The sequence below is a fragment of the Ahaetulla prasina genome, chromosome 7, assembly GCF_028640845.1.
Source record: "Ahaetulla prasina isolate Xishuangbanna chromosome 7, ASM2864084v1, whole genome shotgun sequence".
Classification (NCBI taxonomy): domain Eukaryota; kingdom Metazoa; phylum Chordata; class Lepidosauria; order Squamata; family Colubridae; genus Ahaetulla; species Ahaetulla prasina.
The window spans coordinates 60504204-60528970 of NC_080545.1; the positions used below are offsets into that span (position 1 = coordinate 60504204).

Consider the following 24767-nt stretch of genomic DNA (forward strand, 5'->3'; position numbering starts at 1 on the left):
TGAGATCTACCATGATTTTATTTGTAATTTTTGGAAAAGAATAGCAAATTTTTCTTTGACAAGGTCAGCACCATCAACTCTGCAGAAGTTAGGCTGTTTGTCCCTCCAGGCCCAGATCTTTGGATACCAACATTGCAGTCACTGGATGCATAAATATTTTGTGCTGCTGGAAGGCACTGATGGCTTGGTCACGTGATTTTTCAAATTTATAGAGATCCCTATAAAAAATTCCACATAACAAAAAAAAAATACTTTAGTGCTTTTGTTTTATCAATTCCACATAATAAAAACTGTAGTCTGAACTAAGTAGGATCACACAGTTTACTCCATTCAGAGTATATTTGGAGTTTTGAGAAAAGTACTACATGATAAATAGGAGCAGATTTGCATGAATCTGTTTTGAACTTACTTAGTTACATTTGTGCCTGGATGTAATGTGGAGAATTTACATTATTTATATAAAACATGTATATACATCTGCTATTTTAAAAATCTCAAAGTGGAGTGATAGATAAAACAAAACACGGTCTCAGCTGGTCTAATCATCCAATATTTTCAAAATGCCTCAATATTTATACGATTGCTCTGCCTATTAGACTGCTTGCTTCAATCAAATGTGATCAACACCATGATGTTTATTAATCTTCAGTAATAAGAATTATTTTAAAAAGCCAAAATCTCACAGCCAAATTTAACAATATTTAGGTTTTCCTATGTCACGGGTGTCAAACTCCCAGTGTCACGTTGCCGTCTCGTGACCTTTTGAGACGTTTTTCCCATTCGCGGAGCTGGGGTGAGCGTGGCCTACATGTGACACATCTGGCCCATGGACTGCCAGTTTGACACCTCTGTCCTATGTAATCTTATAATAACTGCTATTCTTTAGAATCAATGATTTTAAGTTTAAAATGACATTATAAAACAGCAATGCCAGCTTTATAAAAAAAGGTTAACTCTTGCTCCTTCAGCATCCAGGTTGTAAAATTTGTATTGTTTGATATATGAAAAGAAATAGACTAAACAGAAGCTACTACAAATTCCACATGAATATTGTTAATAACGGAGTTGTGTATTTGCATTATAATTCTGATACTGGTGATTTTGAAAAAGTCAAAAGTGACATTTAAGTCAATGATCAGGAAAATGGCTAAAACATTTTGACACTTATCTTACTTGAATAACGGGCGAGTAAATTTCATGCGGCCTTGTTCAGTAGCCATCTTTAGAGCTAGAGGGATGGCATCTTCCCACCTGGCTTGAATGCAGAGGCGAAGCCATCTGAAAGGTAGCGAAATGAGGTTCATTTCCCTTTTTATTGTATTCATTTATATTACTATAAACCACTTAACAATTTTTTAAAAAGTGATATGTAAATCCTTTTTATATATAATTAATAATCCAGATTCTAGAGTATGCTGTTCCTAAATTGAACCAATATGCAAATTAAGCATAGTTATTCATATTAATTTATCTTTTTTCCAGATATTCAGTTATTATAAAAATTTAATTGGCACACAAGAAAAGCTTTTAAAATGATAATTTGCCTCTTTATCAGTAGGGTTTAGAAGCAGAACACAGTATGTAAGATGCACAAGCTGCTCGTAGCAAGATATCCCTTGCATAGACTATTTTTAATTTTTTTATCACCTAAAGCAGTGGTAGTCAACTTGGTCCCTACTGCCCACTAATGGGCGTTCCAGCTTTCATGGTGGGCGGTAGCGGTTTTGATACTGAAGCACTTTCCTTTTTTTAAAATTTAATTGACTTTAAAAAAAAAATTCATAGCATTATTTAAAAACATTTTCATTAGGTTTTCATAAAATTCCCCGTGACAATTTAAATTTCTAAAAATATACTATTTGTATCGCCTGCGCATAAGTTTACTTCACGTTACGTAAGTGAAACTAAATGGCGCTATAGTGCAACCGCAAACAAAAGAGCCTCGTCCCATAATAGCTTGTGCATCTCCCCCCACACCACCCAGCTATAACAGACAAGCAGAGCTGGTAGCTGACGCCCCCATCCCCCAAACCCAATCCACTATGTGCGAGAGGCATGCGCAGACAATACACGGCACATTACTGTGGAACCGGTGGGCAGATAGAAAATTTTACTACTAACAGAGATACAAAAGTGGGTGGTAGGTATAAAAAGATTGACTACCCCTGCCCTAAAGTTTTATCACAAACTGGACATATGCTATCAACTTCTCCTTAGGCTTTCTTTAAAAAAAGCTGTCAATTTGCTTTATTCTACAACCTGCATCAAATCAATCTACTGACAGTGAGAGACTGTTTTTCAGTGCTTCATGAATACTAAACCAATCTGCAAGACTCCTGCACATAACATATTGACAATGAATAATCAAACTGACAAATCAAAATTTAGAATTTTAAAAACTGGCAGCACCCTCTACAGATTAGATAGGATAATTTCAATCTAAAATTCTTGGCTTAACAAATATAGGTGAATGACTGTCAGGCCCATAGATCATTCCCCTCCCCTTTCCTCCCATTTGAGATGTTCATTCTTATCTCTTTAAACCCCATGTTGCTTGCTGAAAACCAAAGTAGGAAATTGTGGTTGAATGCCAATTGATAAATAGCTTTATAGTTTTGCCAGCTATAATTCATCATTTAAAGGAGTCTAAGTACAAAACAAAACAAAAGTATCATCTTTCACCATCTTCCAACTTCCCAGGTGTGATGCTACTTACTCCTATATATTGGTTTCCGTGTATTTCTGATTTCCATCATGAGAAATTTAGGTGTACATGCAATAGGACTAAGTAGAAAAACTTGCAACGAACCTGAATCTGATTTCGGAATTGTTTGTTGCATTGAAGTCATAGATTTCCTGCATTCGACTGACATGGCTCACTGAAAGAGGATTCTATGAATTTTGAAACGGTGTGTGTGTATGTGAGAGAAAGAGAAGGACAAACAAGGAGGAAAAGGAAATGGGAAAAAAAACCACAACGGTATCTCTTTAGTTTCAAATAACAATGTCAGTTTCTAAGCAGTGTTTTCTGGACAGTCACTCACTCTATTGTAGAAAAGTGCAGTTCAGAGCAGATAGTAGTAATATTATACAGCTTCATTTTGCCTTTGGTCTATATTCATTAAATAGAAGAAAGTTAAGTAACCAATTCCTAGCAGTGTTTCTTTTGGCATCTAATCTATTTCTGAAGCAAGTCCCTCACTTTGTTTGTTGTAACAGTTACCTAGTATATCCAGAGTCCTTCTAAATCAACATCTACTATATTAAAAAAAAACCAGTTGGTTAATTTGTAAGGTAAATCCTTCCCTTATGCTTGCATAAATAAGGAAGAAGGAAACACATGAAATATTTGAACGAAAAGCTTGCCTAAGTTAATCATTCTCCATGTTTGTGAATGAAAGAATGCCACTATTTATACATTGGCATAATAAAAAACAACAACATTGTGCAACTTCATATTGTATGGCAGTCGCACCTGTTCCTGAATCAGAGGCTCTACTCACTCATACCTTGGTCATTGCTTCAATGGGTTACTGTATTGTGCTATATATAGTATAGTAGTATAGCCTTTATTGTCATTGTACATCGTGTATACAATGAAATTGGTTAAATATATGGGTTGCTCTTGAAGAGCATCCAGAAGTTGCAGCTGGTATAGAATATATTTGCATGGATAGTCCTCAAACAGAGAACTTTACTCCCCAGCTCTGTGAGGAGCATTGGTTCTGAGTCTAATTTAAGGTACTGGTTATGACCCATAAAGGTTTACATTGGCCCTGACCATCCCAGCCTTTAGTAAAGCCCTGAAGACAGGAGCTGAAATAGAATGAATTCTACTGATCATGATTTTCTGTTTTTTTTAATTGATTGTGGATAATTTATGTTTGTATAAAAGTAATCCTCAATTTACAACCACAATTGAGCTTCAAATTTATGTTGGTGAGAAATTTGTTAATCAATTTTATGACTTTTCTCGCCTCATTTGTTAAGTGAATCACGGAGGTTCTTAAATTAGTAATATGGTTGTTAAGTGAATCTGGTTTCCGCATTGAATTTGTCAGAAGGTCGCAAAAGGGGACCCTCATGTGAGTCAGTTGCCAAGCATTCAAATATAAATCATGTGACTATGGGGATGCTGCAACAGCTATAAGTATGAAAAATTGTCATAAGGCACTTTTGTCAGTGCCATTGTAACTTCAAACAATCACTAAAGGAACTTGTTGTAAGTCGAGGACTACCTACTTTATTTTTTATCTTTTTACCTGTTGTGACTTTTCCCAGAATCATTTAGATGAGCTGGTTAGCTGAACAATTTGAATAAACATTCCATTTTCCAAATTGATGAAATACTGTCTAAAATGCTAGGTTCATGTCATATTCCTTGAAATCAGCCCTTCTGGCTGAACACATATACGTTTGAATGACAAATGGCTGGCAACCACTTACCTCCATCAGCAGGAGTGCGAGGAACTCAATTAGTTGGTGAGAAGACATGTCTTTTATATCAGCTGAGCTGAAAGAACCAAGATCACTTTCAGTGGCCTAAAGGAAGCCAGATTGGGAAGAAATGTGAAACACATAAGGGCAGGGATATACAAAGGAGCTCATAGTTTCTAAAATACCAGGATCTACATTCAAAAGGATTTCATTTATCAAGCCTCACTTTGGTAAATAAGGATCAAACACCAAGGACTTCAGTTTTCTTTAAAGACAAGAAATGTTTTTATCTTACATACTTACAGAGTTATAAAGATAACTAATATCTGCAAAGACAAGATTAGAATATACTTCCTACTGAACGTAACTTATTCCAATTGCAATAAGGAAAATTAAAGCCTTACTTCCACATAATTCCACAACTTTATATCATAGCATTACGGCAACTACCTATTTCTACTGGGTAAATTCATGCAATGTTACTCATATTATTACCAATAAAAATATATATGATGTTCAAAACATCAACATTCAAAAATAATGTTCAAAACAGTCTAAAATAGCAGCTAATGAAAAGTATTTCAGTATAAAGGCAAGTTCTCAATGACCCTGTATTAAATTCTATACTATGAAAGTAGAAGTCAATGCAAAGTGGAACACTAAAATAATACTTGACAAACATATAAAACCTTCTGTATATCAGAAGTCATTAACTCACTTTGATCCATCTTTGGCTCAAGGCAACACAAGCATTTGACAATGTAGTATCATATCTGATGATGGGGAAAAAAACCAGGATTTGTTTACAAATGTAAAAGTATGTGTGTGTGTGCATAAATTACATGTTTATTTTGGGCATATGCCCAATGCACTACATGCATTGAGCAGTTTATGTAATATAAAGAATTTTGCTTACAGATATGTAGAATTTTTACAAAAATAATTCAAAAATATTTTATAGCTATACTTGATTTTTGAATAATGTTGGTAATATTGATTTTTAATATTTATTTTTATACAAAATTATTCTATATGTACTGTCTCATATATGTACATATTCATCTAACAATCAGCTAAATGCTCATATCAGCATAACAAACAAAAGATCCAGAACAGATAATGTATATTTTTAAAAAACAAACATCTTTATTAAGCAATAGCTTTAAAAATACAACTAAAAGCTCTGCCTCTAAATAAGGAGATGGGGAGAACTACTAGATGAAAACTCTTACTCAGGTTTTACTGGTGGCATACCAGGAGTATGCATCCATGCATTCCAGTCAACTTTGTTAAGAACATTAACCTAGAAAAAAAATGACCTCCTATTAGCCAAAATGAGGGCAGTGAACCAAAATTGCTTTTAAAGTGATATCAATTTCTTACAATGTAACATACCCCACTTTTTTTTAAAAAAAGTCACCAAAACAAATTAAATGCAGTTGAATATGTAAGACAGCATCAAGTCTCCAGATTCTCAGATATAGATTTTACTCATAATGAATAGAATACAATTTAGTCATTAACAACTAAGCATGGGTTGACTTTGCTGGATGCATGCGGGCATAAATATTTAAATAACATACTTTTTATAGATATTTCTTAAAAGTACTTTTATTCTGATCCCAAGCCATATAATCCTGAATAATATGTTAATTTAAATTACTATGCTGCTTTCTTTTATCATTTTACATCCCCATGCTAGAATCCTCATAATGACATATTTTGCTTCAACATATTTCTCAGGTAATTTGAGCAACTTTGAAGAAATTAGTCTTTGCTTTAATCAATTCATTACCTATATTTATACTACTAAAATTCTCATGTTGGTAGTGGGTGAAATGGGGCATCTTAGGATAAAACCTTTTCATCCAAGGTATCTCAAATGGGCTGGGATCCATGAATCCAAACAATGCAGTTCAAAATAATGGCAGCTTCAGCACAATGAGGCTGCTACAGTACGGAATCCTCATTTTTAACGTTCTATGGCAGTTTCCCAGCCACACTCACTACCTCAATTATCCAGCAAGGAGCACTTACCAGCCTTCTTGAGAGAGAGGGAGGGAAGGAGGAAGTCTTTTGTTTCTCTGTTTAGATAAGGAAGAAAGGAGGAGGTAGGGAGGAAGGAAGGATGAAAGGAGCAGAGAAGTAGGTAGAGGGAGAGAGGAGGGAGATTTCCAATGCTCTCTATTAGTTTTTCATGAGAAAACTCAATAGGAAAGCTGGCAGGAAGTCATAAGTTATTCCTGCTCCCACTGTTTTTTCTGTTTAGGTAAGGAAATCTCTTGGAAAGAATGTCTGAACAGGTCATAGATTAAGCTGTAGTTGAGTTTAAAAAACTAAAAAGTCCGCTCAAGTGGCTGCTAGGTGAAAAGGTATAATAGTCACTAGTTTCAGTTGGGCAGCTAGACAAATTGGATAAATAAAAAAAAGCAAACTAGTTTATTGAAAGGACTGTGTATAAAACAATTTCATTTCATTTCATTCCATTCTTTTAGTTTGAATTGTAAGTAAAATCTCAAATTGTAAGAATAGCACCTAACCTTATCCTTGAAATAGGAGTAGAGGAAATTCTTCCAGTCTTCAGTCACTATACTCTTGTATGCAAACTGTTGGATGTATGCCCTCAAAAAGCCAATGAAGACATCTGTGAGAGTATGACATATATTAATCAATAGTAGAATGTCTAGGTTAAAGAAAGCCATGTAGTTTTAAAATAAACTAATACCTGGTCCACCAAGCAGCTGCTCCAGATGAAGCAATAAAGCAAAGCCTTTCTCATATGGAACAGAAGAATATGCAACATCAGGGTTTAGGTCCTTCAGACTAGGGATCAAATTAGTCACTTCATTTGTGCTTCCAAGGTTATTAATCTAGAAAACAATTATGAAAATTAAGATTTTCTTAGCAGCACACTTTACACCTCTGCTCTGCAAGCCGCTTTGACTACCTGTATGCTTTTGGATACAATTCTATTGTAATTTAGAAATTTGTAATTTCTAAAGTATATTTTGCTTTATCATAGAAGGTAAAATACAAAACAGAAAAACAAACAAAAAACAAAATGTCCAAACCCATGTCCAGCACTAACAACAAAGAAAGAAGATTGGTGTACAAAAAAGGAGAAAAGGAGAACCAAATATCAAATAAATTTGGGTAAGGTGCTGGCAATGCCCAATAGAGCCCCACATGATCCAGGGCTAAGATATTTGAAGTGGTGCTTCTTCCTGTTTACATCTACCCATGTCATCAGATCTGCCAAGACAACTATGCTATGTGTCCCATCTACCAAGGAATGTCATCTGATGGGACCCAGGAAGAGAGCTTTGGTGCCTGCCCTTTGAAACTAGTGATTCACTTTGATGTAGTGGTTAAAACGCTGGCCTAAAAACCAGGATACTATGATTTCTAGTCTCATTGTAAGTAGGAAAGCTGGCCAAGGGACCTTGGACCAGGCCCTCTCTCTCAGTTCAACCCACCTCACAAGGTTGTTGTGGGGAAAATAGGAGAAGGAAGGAGTTTTATTTAGACAAACTTGGAACAGCAAAAAAAAAAAAAAAGGAAATAGAACATTTATACAACATATTCCAACAAAATGGAAATCCACACAACTTTATCAAAAAGTCCTTGACCACTCAACCCAATAAAGCACAACCAACACAAACCCTAAAAAGAATTACACTGCTATACATCAAGAATACCTCAGAAACCACCAACCACATGGACTCAGCATAGCACACAAGACAACTAAAGCCCTTAAAACATCCTAAGCAACCCAAAAGACCCAACAACCCAGAAGAAAAAAACGGAGTTATCTACAATATACAAGGTAAGGACTTCAACAACCACTATGTACAACAAACAGGCAGAAGACTGGCAGAACGCATCCATGAATACCAACTAGCAGTCAGAAGACATGATGAAAATTCTTTAATTTCACACATATAGAGATTTAACCATAGTTTCAAGTGGGAAAATGTGACCATCCTAAGACACAGCCAAGTCTAGAAGCCTGGCACTCTGACAAATCAGTCATCAATAGACACATTAACAACATCTATAGACTATGCAAAAGAGACGGTTATCCAGTGCAAAAGAGAACAAAAAGACCCAAGCATCTCTCCACCAGCAATCAGCACCCAGATCAGCATAGATCACGGGTGTCAAACTTGTGGCGTCACGTTGCCGTAACATGACATTATTCCCCTTCGTGGAGCTGGGGTGGGCATGGTCGTGTGTGATTAAAGCATCCAGTTTGACACCCCTAGCATAGATTAACTCCAAGGTTAACATCAGACCAACAATCAAGCAAACAATACCCCAATCAAGAAACTGCCAAATAAGCCAATAGCTAACAGCCCAACCAAAGAATCCCTAAGACCACCTCCACCAACACTGATAGGCAAGCCACCGGAATATAAACTGACAGCAAACTGCACTCCTCACTAGCACTGATGATGTTACCTAGTTTGGGTAATGAAATGTCTGCAAGAAAACAAGCAAGCTCAGAGAGCACCAAAGACCCCTCTTTTCAACCTGGTGCTACAAATATTCTCCTTTATTCAAGAGTATTATGTAATATTTGCTGCCCTGAGTTATTTATAAAGAACTAAAGACAGGATAAAAATATAATAAATAAATAAATAATTTCTCCGGACTGGTCTTTGCTCGTCTGGCATCTAGAAAGTCCCTGAAGACATGGCTGTGCCACCACGCTTAAGGGGCGAGTGGAAGTGGTGAGCCTCTTCAATGGTTTTGCTGAATCAGATGTATTGCTTGCATTTACCTACTGATTATGATTGTTTTGTGTCTGAATTTCTGACAGTAGTTTTTAATATGGTTGTATCTGTTTTTATTTGCATTTTTATTGTTCTTGTTATTGTTTTTAATTGTTGTGAGCTGCCTAGAGTTGCATATGCGAAATGAGCAACTATAAAAATAGAATAAGGTCTATCAATCAATCAGGTTCTTTCCTGGCTCATGAAACTTTGGGCACTGTAATGTCTACCCTGCCCATATCTAGATCAGACTTAGAGCAATTTTTAAAGAGAGAGGGAACTTGTATAAGCTCAAAATGTTTTAATTAAAATGATTTCAGATTTTGTTCCTCAAAATACAATTCCTTTTTATTACATTGACTTCTGGCTCTTTTCCCTAATTCACGTGAAAATAGTGCTGAATTCAAATGAAATTCAAGTTAAACATTTGGTTAGCCATAAAACCTCAAATACTGCAAGAAAATCTTGAAAGCTTTCTTGCCTAACATAAGGAAGTTTGCATACTGTATCCAAAATCTGACTTCTAACCCTTAAACAGCCACTTTGAAGGTGCATTTCAGTAGCAGGACATGAGAATATACCTCCAACAGTATTCATATAATGGAACTTCCTAATCAAATAAATGTTTCATTATTAGTCTTTTCTGATCTTTGTCTTGTTTAAATATTCTGTTTGATAAAGAATTCTTCAACTTATTTTATATACTTCTTATGTTGCTGCTTAATGGATTTATTTTATTTAATTTATGTATTTCTTTCTCACTTTGAATATTGAAAATGCCAAGGAGGGGGCAGTAAAGCAAATATTTCCAAAAATTAGAAGTCAGTTTAGGGAGAGAGTATAATTTTGTTCCTTGAAGTCAGATGCACTTACTTCAAATGCTTAAAAAATACCTATTTAATATTTAAAATTTTTTATTTAATACAGTAATTCCCGACTTATGACCACAATTGAGCCCAAAATTTATGTTATTATGTGAGACATTTGTTAAATGAGTTTTGCCCCATTTTACGACCATTCTTGCCACAGCTTTTAAAGTGAATCACTGCAGTCGTTAAGTTAGGGACATGGATGTTAAGTGAACTAGCTTCCCTATTGACTTTGCTTGTCAGAAGGTTGCAAAAGATGATTCATATGATCCCATGATAATGCAACTATTATAAATGAGTTCATTGAGAAGCGTCTGCATTTTGATCACGTGACCATAGGGATGCTATAATGGTTGTGTGAAAAATGATTGTGTTACTTTTTCCAATGCTGTTGTAATTTTTAAGTCACTACATCATCATCATCTTCATTTAATGATCCCACAATCCCTTGTAGGGTAGAGTCTAGGCTACTGAATGGAGCTAGCAGAGTGCTTTAATGGCTGGATGCCCTTCCTATCGCCAATGCAGTTTTGTTCAGCAGATAAATTCTTAGTGTGCCCAGAGAAAAATATCTGCCTCTACCTAGGATCAAATTCACAGCCTCCTGATTGTGAGGCGAGAGCTCCACCTCTAGGACACCGCACCATATTGAACGGTCACTAAATGAACTATTGTAAATCAAGGACTACTGGTTTAGTTCAATGCATTTTAATACAAAATAAATGCCATTATTTAATCAGGCATTAATTTTTTAGTCATAAAAAGAGTCCAGGGCATGCAAATAAATGCAGCACATCTTTCCCACATTTTAAAGCAGCTTTTCCCAAACCATATGACTGCTTGATACATAATCCTGGGAAAGGAGACAACTGTTTCAGGTATTGCAAGAAAGTGCTATGGCTGGAGTTTCTGAAGATTACCTCTGGAATTCTGCACGTTCCTATTTATTATTATGCTTATTATCTTCAGATTACCTGGAAGATTCGGATAACTCAGGAGTTTGGGCAGTGATGGATTCAAACAATTTAACAACCGGTTCTCTGCCCTAACGACCGGCTGGGTGGGCGTGGTCATGGTGGGTGTGGCCAGGGGGTGTGACAGGCAGCACTCTGCCTCCTGCACCCCCCGGGAGCAAAAATGGGTTGCGGGGAAGGATTCCCACGCCCCATTTTGGGCCTAATAGGCCTCCCTGCACTTACCTAGGAGCTAAAATCGGGCGCATGGGGACTCATGGAAGGGCCGGGGCAGGAAGGGGCGGGGCCAGCCAGCAATTTAACTGGTTTGCCTGAACCAGCCCGAACTGGCTGAATCCCACCACTGATTGTGGGCCTTTCATAAGGTGCTAAAGCCTTGTTCTTCTTCCACAGACACCAGGCTAGGTATTACCGGTGTTGTGTTGATACATGTATTGAATTCCCCCTAGATGCTGGGGAAGTTTAAACTGGCTTTAGATGGATTTGTATTATTTATTCTATTATTTGTTAGCTATCCAGACTGTGTCAAGGGAGTAGTAGTGTACATTTAAATACTTCATAAAGAAATAATTCACTTACTGTGTTTTGTAACTCTCGCCAGCCTCCTAGAGCCTGAAAGTGCCTGAATTGTTCTCCAAACAACCGACCACCAATTCTGCGTTCTAGATAAACAGTATGCCCCTCATTTAGCCTAGAATATGAAGCAGATAAATGAGAATTTCTTTTGATAGACCCTTAAACAAAAATTCTTCAAACATTTGGATTTCACCTACCAAAAATGTTCCCAGGTCTTGTTTGTTACCAAATTTCCTGTCCAGCTATGAGAAATTTCATGTGCAATAACCTGAAATGTATAAAAATGTATTAACTCAAAGAGACAACAAATAGGAGCAAAATCACGTTTTCTTTTAATAGTTAATGTCTTTGGAACAGAGTACAGAATTACATGAAGGAGAATGCCATCAAATGGATGCAGCCAGAAGAAGATGGAGAACTTGTTTTTCCAATGCTCATATAATCTCCTAAATCTCTTAAATGTATTTCAGTTGTAAATTTCTGTATGCAATTCTATAGGATACAAAACTTTGCCATTTTGCTTATTAATATGTATTGAATATTTTTAAGCTAAATAAGTAATAGTATCCATTATCTGACGTTATTTATGTAAGATTTGAGCAATCCATTTACATTTCATAGTGTAATATATATTCATAAATGAGTAAATTTAGATTTATACTTACATTGGATAATGATCTGTCACCAGCCTGTACAAACATAAAAATGTGGGTAATTAAGTCTCTAAATTAATACCAGACAGTAAGTCCTACAATATTATGGTCTAATTTGAAAAAAAAAATAGTTTACAGGTAGTCCTCGACTTATATCGAGTTCATTTAGTGACTGTTGCAAAAGCACTGAAAAAGTGACTTACAACCATTTTTCACATTTACAATCATTGCAGAATCCCTATGTCACATGATCAAAATTCAGACACTTGGCAACTGACTCATAGTTATGACGATTGCAGTGTCCCAGAGTCATATGATCCCCCTTCGTGACCTTCTGAACAACAAAGTCAATGGAGAAGCCAGGTTCACTTTATAACCATGCTAACAATTGCAATGATTCACTTAGCAACAATGGCAAGAAAGGATGTAAAATGGAGCAAAGTTCACTTAACAAATGTTTCACTTAGCAACATAAATTTGGGGATCAATTGTGGTTCTAAGTGGCTACCTGTATAAGGACATATCAAAAGGCAAGATACTGTGAAAATTTCACAAATGAAACGTGGTCAAACTGATTCAGTATTTTTTCCTAGAAGATGTAATCCATTATAAAGTCAAACTTACTAATAAAGTAGGAGTTACAAAAGTGAGGCAGGGATTCTCCATCCCACCATATGGAAATGATGGGGGCAACACCAGCAAGTCATATTGACCCCAGACATAAGGACCTGCCAGATCTTCTGCTATTTTCAGCATGGCTTCAGCCTGAAACAAGAATAAGCAAACCAGTGTTTAATGTTTGAACATGTGATTATACAGAAGACAAATAAATACACAAGCATATATAGCTATTATCATTATGCAAGTAACCCACCTCACCAAATTCATAAGCTGATTTTTCCACCAGTTCCTTTTCAGCCCACACCAAAGTTCTAGGGCCAATTACTCTGTAGAACAAAATTCAGTTAGATAAATGAAGAATACGGTTTGGATTTCATTACTATGCAAGACAGTATTAGTTGAATTGTATTAACTAGAGCAAATTAGTTGCAGTGAAGAACATTGAAATGCAACCGTTGCTAGGTAATTGTTTCAGTTATTTTTGTTCCTAATATTGTTTCTTCCACTCATATACTGATTATCACGGAAAGAACAGGCATATGCCTCACTTTTTCCCTCACCTCTTGCCCCTGGGCATGTGGATGCCTCTTACCAGCTGACAGAATTGATAGTTCTCTGCTGCCATTTGCAATAAGAAATGAAATCTGATTCCTCCCAGTCAACTGACCAGGTAACCAGGTGGCTGGTAGGAACAGGTTCATTGCCTGAGACGTGTCCAGCAGAGAAACCAGGCAGCCTTTTTCCAGTGACCAAGAGCCACAAACAGCAACTGAGGATGTAGGATGCTTAAACCTCCCCCACCCCCACTTAACCAGCATTTGACTATCCACTTCTCACCTGCTTTCCAAAGCACCAACTACTAAAGCAACCAGATAACTGGGTATTGGAACCTAACACAGAGGAAGAAAGGAAGGAAGTCAGTTCTTAGAAAATAAAAACATAATTACAACCTATATGTTTGGCAGCTTAAATTTAGAAGGTGGTTTGCTGAAGAAAAGTCATCCATATGACTTGTATGATACAATATGTCATGTGAATATTCTTACATTTTGAATGAAACAGAATATCTTCCTAGTTTGGTCTTCTGGATCAAGCAAATCTCCATCTCTCTTGGCACTCATAAGAGCCACCAGCTCACTTGGAACAGATATCTAGTTAAACACAAAAAATATCTTTAATATCTAACCAATATGACAACACTTTTCCTTTTAATTAAAATGCTAATTTTGCAACAATGCAAGTCAGAAACTTCTGTTAGGTGCTATGTATATACTCCCCTCTCCTTCCAGATGCTCCCCTATATGTCTTGCTGTTTTCAGCTTTGATTCTACTATACTACATCCTCAACAGCTCATTGAAGCAAAATTAGATATAAATATGTACAGTACCTGAATTATATAAGCTTATAGTAAACATTTCATTATCTAGCATTTAACAAGAAAACTAAGTGCACAACTTTAATTCAAATAAATTATTTTAAGTGTAACCATTACAAAAAACAAAGAGAGGTGTTCAGACAAATCCTAAAAATGTATCTTCCATGTATTTAACACATACAAATAAAGGCTTGACATATGGAGAGCTCCTTTATACAAGGGTAAGTCTTGGCCAATGGTAGTTCCCTCATATATTAAAACCTATATTGTATGTATATTTAGGGGTAGAATGCCTTGCCAAATGGGTAGAAATATGGCCATTGTAGCAAAAGTAGCAAGAAAACTGGAGTTGCAATTAGAGAATGTGCTGGGGAAAACAAATGATCTGTACCTATGATAGCCTGGTTTCAGACTTGGCTTCCACTGGGTCTATCTGTTTGTCTGTCTATCATTTTTAATAATTGTCCTTTTCCTTCACACCCTTTGTGGGTGATCTCAGAAAGGATCCTGAGAAACACAATGACTCTCGTCTCTCAGGATTTCTTAATGGCTTTTAATAATGTTAACCACAGTATTCTCAGAACTGTTTGCAAGGTCTGAGAGTTGGATTATGCCATACTAGTTCTGCTTTGTATTTGAAAGATGTTTGAAAAATGGTGGTACAAGAAATAGGTTGGGTCCTTCATCCATCTGTTATAGAGTGTTCCAGGGCTTGTTTCACCTATACCATTTAACATCTACATGAATATGCTAAGAGAGGTCATCCATAATTTGAGATGCACTATCATCAATATGCTGATGATATCAGGTTGTACTGTCCCCATTGATCTAGAGGCAGATGTAGTAGACATCCTTATGCATGAAGGCTGCTAGGGTTAGGATAGAGAAAAACAGTCTCAAATTCAACTCAGGCAAGCAGAGTGACAACTAATTCAGAAATCTGCCGATTATAGGACTATACCATTTATGATTCCCAGGTGCACAATCTGAGGATTCTTTTTGACTAGAACCAGGAGAGGCTTTTGATCAGCTTTAGCTGTTACTCCAAATGTGATAATATGTGGAACAGGATACTCTAATAGTTATCACCTATGTATCATATCTAAGGTAGGACTAGAACTCACAATCTTCCAGTTTTTAGCCTGATAAGCACTACACCAAACAGGCTTTTATCTTATTACATTACTGTAATTTGCTCTGCACAGGTTGCCTTTGAAGACCACCTGGAAACTTCAAGTTACTTCAGCAGCTTGTGTGTTTACTGGCCAATCCCAGTACTGCTTTGATATATCGTATCTGCTAGAGTTGCATTTCTTAGTGCTATTCAAGTGTTAATTGCCATCTATAAACCTTGGGGTCTGGTAAATGTTAATACATACATTTCAAAAAAGTCTTTAACTGAAGGAGCAAACATGACAATGTGTAACACTGGGCTTCCAACTGTTAGAGAGCTGAATAATTTAAGTTTTTGAGGTTTTTGAGTTGTCTTGTTGATATAAAGATTTGTTGACCGTTTGATATATTTATGTGTAACTTTTATTACTTGTCAAATAACTATAAGAAATGAGTTTTCTTCTTTTGTCCCTTTTTATTAATATTAGCCCATTCAATATAATTTCTCTACTCATCTCTGGGGAAAACACATATGCTCAAAAAACATTTATGAAAAATGAAAACAATACTGCATCTAGTTATGTTGTTTATTTTTCTTTAAAACTCACTTTTCAGACTTGGGTAAATTACCTAAAAAGTGGTTTTTCTTTGGGTATGTCATATGAACCTATTAGCTAATTACAACAGATATTTAAATCAGGACTTTCTGATAAGCAATTTTGATAAGAAAGGAAAATGTTTGGTAAGCTTAGCTCTTTAAAGCTATAGAACACTGGAAATGTCTAACTCCAATAATGGGCAGGGCCAACACATCATAGATTTTCATAAAGGTAATTACTTACGTAATTTGCAATGCAGCAAACATGATAATTTGAAGAACATTTATATGTTGTAAATGATCTGCTAATCTCAGTATTTTTATGTAGAAATGTAATGACATCATTACATTACATTATACCATTTAATGTTCTCCCAGCACTTTTTAGTTCCCTCTTCTCCTTTTCTAAGCTCTTACCACAACGGTTTTTTTAAATTTGTGGTTGATTTGTTCATTCCGCAAACCAAAATACTACTTCTAGCAAACTTGGGTCTAAACAAGTCTTTCTCAATCTCAGCATCTTTAAAACCTGTGGACTTTAGCTCCCAGAATTTCCCCATCCAGCACTTTAACATGGGTGAAATGGGTCTTTTAAGATCTTAAAGTTGCCAAGATTGAGAAACAATGGTCTTAACCATTTAAGTAATGTACACCAAAGTAACTATCCAGACTTTACAAATAGAAAGTCAACATTTGGCATCTGCCAAGACTAACTGAATATTTTCAGTTTTTAACTGCTTCTTTCCTTAAATAAGTCTATCTGGCAGAATTTATGCAATTTTGAAACATACCTTATACCAATTCTGTTGGGTCAACCTAGTACAAAAGGAACGCATTTCTGCAACATGGAGTGCTTGCCTACTAGAGTCTTGGGGAATAATTTAATAATAAAAGATGCTTCAGGATATGCAGGAATATGAATGTAGAATCCATTTGCAAGTCTTTAAAACTTTTAAAGCCGTATCTTTACCCAGGATCATACAGCTGATATCTGCAGATGCCATGTGAACCAGGGAAAAGATCTGGATGCTTCAAAAAGCCAGTTTCAAAATCCTTTGCTCTCCAAAGCACCCTTTTAGCACTGATCCTGAAGCACTGAACAGCCTAGTACTTACCTCTGCATAATATGTTAACTTCACAGAGGGGGTATCTTGGCAGGGGAGAAGAGCTCTGCAATGAGTAGCCTAATGAAGAGAAAAGGGCACATATTAGTTCTTGTATAGATAGTGCAGCAAACCACTAAGGGTATGGCTAATAGTACAGGTAGTCTTTGGGTTACAACTATTCATTCAGTGACTGTTCAAAGTTATGACAGTGCCAAATGAATGATATTTACAAGAAGTCCTTGCAGTTCCAGTTGTTGTGGCATCCTTACTGTCACATGACAATTTACAAAATTCCCTGCTGACTTCTCACAAGCAAAGTCAATGGGGAAGATGGCAGGAAATTGGAAGCTGGGATCACATATAAGCACTTGCTTATTGACAGCAAGCAGAACTGCTGGAACTACAAAGTTTATAGGTTTTAAAAAAGCAAGGTAGTCATATTAATGTATCATATAGTTTACACACATATTTGAATGTTTGCATTAGATAATTAACAATTATACATAGGTCTAACAATATAAAACATTATTCTAACATATTATACTTTATAGCTTATTTTTCTGCATTTTTTGATTATGCATATTTGTGTTTTGTTCCTTTTGCTTTGTTATTTTAAAAAATTATATCTACATATAATTATATATAAAAATATGTCTATAAAAAAAGGACTACTGGAACAGCCAAGTGGTATGGTCACAAGGCTTTGCACTTTACAATTGCATAATTTAGCAATGGAAAATCTGATTCTAATTGCCACTGTAACCTGAGGACTACTTGTAAAATGTTTATTCTATACTACAATGCAGAATAGTATCCAATTCTTGCATAATCATATCCAGTCACAGTTCATTCAGGCTCACATCCTTAACTCAATTACACATCTACACTTTATTGCGTCTCCTTCAGTAGACTCCTTTCTAAACTTTATGTTCTTAGGCAATCTGAAATTTGGCAGGCTCATGGGAAGTAACCCACTAAGATTACAAAAATGCATGCCATACATTTGTACGTAAGCAGAGTCTCAAAAATGTCTGTGCTGTGAAGTGTCCAATCCGAAGTTGTACGGTATATATACAAATCAGAATGTGTAAATTTATAAATGAAGATGTGTGTAAAGCCATATAATTCATCTAAGTATGTTAAACCAAGCACTAAACTCCGATGACAACCAAGTATGTCTTTACCCTCAATGGCACATCTTCTGTATATTAGGATGTATTAACAACATACTATATGAACATCTAGGAAGTAACGCATTCTCAGACTTTTATCAGACAGTAAGACCAGTAGTACTTACTTATGAGACATATCACTAAAGCAACCTACTCACCTGGCACTGACTAAAAAGAAATGGATGTCTTTTCCCTGATGTCTGCTCTGGAGTAAACCACTGAAGTGCTGAAGACCTTGGAGAAGTTTCAAAAGAGATCTCCACAATCACATCTTGGCCCCTGCAAATATTCAAATATTTAGACTGGGAATATCACTTAGTCTTTCCTAAACCATCCCTCAAGCCTCAACTGTAACGAAGATGAATACCTGTTGAAAGACCTTAGTAGTTACTGGTCCACCCACAAAGCAAGAGGTTAAGAAAACTTCATATGCACAATAAAGCACGGGAAAAAATTAAGTTACCAACTGGAAGAATAAAAAACAACAAAACCATGCAGCATCTTAATGGAAGCAGTTGTCTATTACATTTTTAAAGCAAATCAAAATAATTTCATAATGTGCTGCTCAACAATTATAGTCAGTTGCTGAGTCCCATTTTCCTGAAAAGAAGTAAACAACAGAATGAACCTATCAAACATCAAGTTTAATCTTGTATCATCAGATTCCTAAGAAATTCTCAGAACAGATATCAAAAATATTTTAATGGTTATTGACAAACAAGAGAATGTCTCTTGAGCACTGTCTCTTCTGAATATGTGGGCAAAGAGCCACAATTTACTTGTGCAAGTCTGCTAGATTTAACTTACTTGTGGGAATAGAACGGCGTCTGCAGTTTCCAAAACAGTATTGTAGAGATTATACGTGCAGGTTGTTTAGATGGCTGACCACTAAATGGCAGACCACTACAGCCGGACCATGTAGAATCTTAATCTATGACTCATCCCCAAGGAATCTCTGCCCTTGCAAAGACCCTGACACACACTGGTACCAACAGATATAACGGCAGAAATAATTTTCTATCATAGCAGGTATCTATCTCAGCTTAGCACTCATTGAATAGGCAGCACCTCAGCCAATCATATATTGTTTTATTGTACATGCATCTTCGCTGACCTATCATGATGCTACATGTATGTATCCCCTTGTATGAATTATAATAAAAGGGAGCTTTGGATTTGACTCTGCGCTCTCATCCCGAGGAAATCTTGTGTGGTGTCCCTCATTATTCGGCTCATTTCATGAGAAGCCCACCAGGGAAAAACTGCACTTACTCTTATGTATTATTCTTATAATGTACACCTGCAATGTTGATTTTTTTAATTCATAGTACTTTTTGGATTAAAGAGGAAAACATGCCCCAGAAATCACCAGATTGACAGATACTTTCTGAGGACTCTAGTCTTTCTATAGTATGTTTTAAGTAGCTGCAATACACTTTCTGTACTGATATCTTTGGTGTCCAAAACCTCTTAAATAAATCTGAGCTACCATAACAAATACGTGTTCTAACAATAATGAAAATATTCTTGAAATGAAGATGAACCACCACCTCTCTGGTGGCACAGCTTAATTCTGGCATGATGTGTCAAGTTTCCTTAGAGGGTGAGGTTGAAAACTTTTGACATCCCATTCTTCTGCAGCAGCAGATTACCAAGAAGGGCAAACAGGAATAATTAGCAAATGGGTAGTGTTGAGAAAACAAGTATCCCCGATTTTAAAATTGGAAGATAAACTTATGGAAAGAATTTGTCCAGCAGTGCATTTCTCTAATTTTACTCATCCTGCTGCTGATTTTAGAGGTTTTCCTCCGTTACTTTCTGTCTTAGAAGTAAGGAACCAGCCCGTTTTTTAGAAAGCAGTCTTCCAAGTCTGTTCTTTTGCCTCCCAATCTACAATTTTCAAATGGATCGCTTCACCAAAATTTTTATAGATTTGTCTTTTCCTTCTTACTTTTCAAAATATTTTTAAAACTTTATTTCTGGAAACTTGGTTTTTATTTGTTAATTTTTCTGCTTACCTCACCGTAGGACTACCCTAGACTGCTTTTTTTGAATGAAGAAAAAATTGCTCCTAATAAAAGATCAAAAGTAAAGTTTTTGGAAAGATGTGCTTGATTGCAAAACAAATAGAATTGTGGAACAAAGCCAAGAATGTTTTGAAGATTTTAATAATTATAAGACTGTTAAAGATAACATACAATCCTATGCCCCACCTAATAATATTTATAGTACTAGAATTATTTTACTCATTTTTCCTCCACCTTTATTATTTCTATAAATAACTCAAGGCAGAAAACCTATGCAATTCACCCTCCTCCTATTTTCCCCACAGCAATTATGCTGGGAGGTTGGTTTGGCTGAAAGTACTTTGAAAGTTCATAGTCATTGTATGCCTAAAACATGACTAGAGCTCACAATCTTCTGGTTTCTAGCCTGGTGCCTTAACCACAAGACCAAACTGGCTCTCAGCAGTTATAATGCTGCAGTATCATTTATTTAGCAAGAGCAGGGTCCTATATAACGACATAAGTCCTAAGATCAAGCTAATAGCAAGATAATTAAGATATGAAGATAAAAATGCATACTTCCTCAAGTGGAATGGTAATGTGATTTCAAGTGGTGCTCCTTTGAAGCTGTGTTGTTGCCCAAGAACAAACTGAGCCACTTGATTGTTAACAACCACTTTCTGTATTGTTAGGTCTTTGGTGTCCAAAACCTGTTAAATTAAATTAAGTTAAGTTAAATTTAATTACCATAGCAAATAAATGTTCTAAAAATAATGAAAAGATTCTGCAAGTGATAATTAAAACACTAAATGTTTTACTTATTATAAAAGATTATTAAACTATTTTAGCATAGAAGATAGTACAAAATACTTCCTTACTGTATATTTCTCCACTCAGTTCTTAAAAAGTACCAAAGATATGTGACATTAGGTCAGCTCAAGTCTCAAAACTGCTATTAGCTTTTGTTATAAGTCTGCATAACTATTCCTGCTCTCTGGCCCATTTTCTCCTTTTCATATAAATAAAGAATAAAACATTTAACTAGTAAAATTTCAACATATTTAATGTAAGAGATAAACTGCAAAGAGGAACAATTTCACAATACTATCAAAAAATTCTTTGGAAACTATTTTGGCCAGGGTAAACATTTTTGTGGGTTGAGTGTCACATTTTGGAAGAAAAGGTCAGAATTTTATATATACAGTCTAGAAACATGATTAATATGTGTATTTTGTGCTGTGCTTCTTTCAGAAACTGTCATGCAAGACCTCAGTCTGTTCCAAGAAAAATGGAGAGGAATTTTGTTTTCAGTTTAGAAGCAGGGTGGGTCTTCGACGATTATTCCCCGGAGGAGGATCATCCCCCATTCCTTCTATACTTTGACCTAGCAGAAAGTCCTGGAAGGATTATGTTTTTGCAACATCTGCTATCAGGGAGATAAAATGCAACTTCCAAGAAGGCTTAATATTTTTATTAGTGCTAGCTCAGCACATTCACAGCATTAATTTTTATATTACCCTTTCATGGTATCCGAGTGTGAGCCACCATGCATGGTCATCCTACACACCCCTCCTTTGCCAAACCTACTGCTCTACGTTTACACATTAAGTAGCAAGGACGCCACGTCCCCCTATGTAAGGCAATTATTTTAATTCAACTGCTTAAAATAGAAGCCAGAGAAAACCTTACACCCAATCGCTCCAACGCATGTTTACTTAAGGAGCAAAATCTCTCTTTTTTATTTTTTACTCTTATCAGCAATCCCTCAAAGACAGCTTCCCGGCACATCAAGAAGAGAATGAAATACCAGGGGATTATTGGGGTCGTCCTTTATTTCTTCTTCCCTCGACTTCAGAACCCCGAATTCCCGGGCAATTCTGAACGCTGAAGCCCAACACAGCGCGAGAGAAACCTTCCCCCCCACAATTCCAACCCCCCATCCCAGCCCCCCCCAGCCCCCCCCCAGGGGCGTTACCAGGGAACTCAGGTTGTCCCTTTCCGACCGCACAGTGAGGGCCGCCGTGCCCCGCAGCGATCGGCTCTCGAAGTCCACGCGGCAGCGCAAGTAGAGATGGTGAGTGCGGCAGGCATCAGGGGCAGCGAAGGAACTCGGGTCCGCGTCAGCCATGGCTCCAGCACACAACTACACACCGGGCAGCTCAGGGCGACGCTGGCTATTTAATGAAGTCCTAGGACCGCCTCGTGGGCTGAGGGCCCCCTCCTCATTGTGGGTGGACTCGAGGAGAACTCTGGGAGTTATAGTTCTTCCTGAGGTCCAGCGCTCATGCTACTCCCATGATGCACGACAGACAAGACTGCTACTCCCATGATGCACGACAGACAAGTAGCTTCTGGATATCGCTCAAGCAACCTATTCACCTATTACAACTCCGAAACTTCAAGGAAAGCAATTTAAGTGGGCAGAAAACTACCCGTTCATCAGTACTTCCTCGTTAGTATAGTGGTAAGTATCCCCGCCTGTCACGCGGGAGACCGGGGTTCGATTCCCCGACGGGGAGATACGGCTTTTTTCCTCCCGTGCATTTCTTTAAAATTTTAATAGAAACCGCCATAGATTTCCAGATGAAAATGATGTGTATTTTACACGTTCACAGCAACAGCCAGTAGGCTACCTAATTTATTATCTTTCACTATTGATGTCAATAAACCTACAAATCCTATCTGATGCTATTCTTGCAAGAATAACCAGTACATCTTTCAGCCAGCGAATTAAAAGTTTAAAGAGGAGTATCACCAAGATCGTTTTAATTATTGCTTTAAAAAATAATGTAAAGAATTTACTGGAACACTTTGAACTGGGGAACACATTCAAAAACGTTGAAATCTGACGGTGGACCAGATTACTCGGGTCTTTGTTGAAAGTTTTTCTCTTTGTCTGCTATGTTTGTTTTGTCTTGCTTTCCACTATATCATTTAACCCCTTTGAAGTCAAGAAGGGTGGAGTCGGCCAAAGATTAGCAATTTGCTGCTGCTGCTTACTGTACTTAAAGCATAGACCAGTGTTTTTTAATCTTGGCAGCTGGAAGATAGGATACAATACTTTATTGGCCAAGTGGCATCTCTGATGCATTTATCTCTCAATGTACATACAAACAACAGAGTGATAAGTCATAGATCATAGAATAGAATAGAATAGAATAGAATAGAATAGAATAGAATAGAATAGAATAGAATAGAATAGAATAGAATAGAATTTTTTATTGGCCAAGTGTGATTGGACACACAAGGAATTTGTCTTGGTGCATATGCTCTCTGAATACATAAAAGAAAAGATACATTAGTCAATAATCATAAGGTACAACACTTAATGATAGTCATAGGGTACAAATAAGCAATCAGGAAACAATAAATATCAATATAAATCATAAGGATACAAGCAACAAAGTTACAGTCATACAGTCATGAGTGGAAGGAGATCGGTGGTGGGAACAATGAGAAGATTAATAATAGTCCAGACTTAGTAAATAGTTTGACAGTGTTGAGGGAATTATTTGTTTAGCAGAGTGATGGTGTTCGGGGAAAAAAACTGTCCTTCTGTCTAGTTGTTCTGTTATGCAGTGCTCTATAGCGTCGTTTTGAGGATAGGAGTTGAAACAGTTTATGTCCAGGATGTGAGGGGTCTGTAAATATTTTCACAGTCCTCTTTTTTACTCATGCAGTATACAGATCCTCAATGGAAGGTAGGTTAATAGTAATTGTTTTTTCTGCAGTTCTAATTATCCTCTGAAGTCTGTGTCTGTCTTGTTGGGTTGCAGAACCAAACCAGACAGTTAATAGAGGTGCAGATGACAGACTCATGAATCATAAGATACAATTGATAAATCATAGAATACCAATAGAAGAAGGTAGTATGAGATAAGAGGTGAGAAAGATGAGAAGATAAGATGAGAAGGATGAGAAGATGACAAGAACAGTTAACCAGTGGAACAGTTTGCCTTCAGAAGTTGTGGGTGCTTCATCACTGGAGGTTTTTAAGAAGAGATTGGACAGCCACCTGTCTGAAATGGTATAGGGTCATCTGCTTGAGCAGGGGATTTGGACTAGAAGACCTCCAAGGTCCCTTCCAGCTCTATTCTGAATTAGTCATTTGGCGAGACTATTAATATTTTATAAAAAATAGGAAAGGCGGTTAGAAATGAGACGCTTATCTTTGTGCTTGTGTTTATTTATTCATGGACAGAAATCCTGAAAATGCTGTGCTTGCTGCTTTGTGGCTTATTTGTTTAACTTATAGCCACATCTCTTCCCTAGAGGCAACTCTAGGTGGCTACAGAAAAAAAACCTAGCAGAATAAAACATTAAAATAATAAATATAAATACTAAAATTAACTTAAGAATCAACAAGGATGACAAGGAAGGGAGCAAGATGCACACTAAGAGAAGGTGGGGTCTTATCTCAGTCCATTAACCGTTTCTAGTATGCTAGCTGCATCTGGGCGCCAGGACAATATGTTAATTGCCTGACATAGT

General features: G+C 36.6%; 1 protein-coding gene and 1 non-coding gene across 2 annotated transcripts; one reads left to right on the forward strand and one right to left on the reverse strand.

Annotated features, from left to right (window-relative positions):
- LTA4H (leukotriene A4 hydrolase) lies at positions 1-22557 on the reverse strand. The gene is made up of 19 exons (XM_058190458.1): positions 22252-22557; positions 20856-20986; positions 18429-18549; positions 17108-17176; positions 13952-14056; positions 13743-13795; positions 13159-13231; positions 12909-13049; positions 12297-12320; positions 11829-11899; positions 11635-11746; positions 7163-7307; positions 6978-7081; positions 5670-5740; positions 5156-5210; positions 4447-4542; positions 2810-2892; positions 1174-1278; positions 1-218 (listed from the first exon to the last, which is right to left on the reverse strand). The coding sequence occupies exons 1-19, from the start codon at positions 22402-22404 to the stop codon at positions 89-91; spliced, it is 1842 nt and encodes a 613-aa protein (XP_058046441.1). The 5' UTR covers positions 22405-22557; the 3' UTR covers positions 1-88.
- A 166-nt stretch (positions 22558-22723) lies between these two features.
- On the forward strand, positions 22724-22795 carry TRNAD-GUC (transfer RNA aspartic acid (anticodon GUC)). The gene has a single exon. It is a non-coding gene; the product is annotated as a tRNA-Asp (tRNA).
- The last annotated feature ends 1972 nt before the right edge of the window (positions 22796-24767 follow it).

What these genes read in the sequence shown, in the direction of transcription:
- LTA4H (XM_058190458.1), bottom strand. Translation starts at nt 22,404, where the DNA reads ATGGCTGACGCGGACCCGAGTTCCTTCGCTGCCCCTGATGCCTGCCGC. An exon ending in TTCTTTTTAGTCAGTGCCAG is followed by an intron (nt 17,177 to 18,428) that starts GTGAGTAGGTTG and finishes TCTCTTCATTAG; the next exon opens with GCTACTCATTGCAGAGCTCT. An exon ending in GCAGCTGCTTGGTGGACCAG is followed by an intron (nt 7,082 to 7,162) that starts GTATTAGTTTAT and finishes ATACTCTCACAG; the next exon opens with ATGTCTTCATTGGCTTTTTG.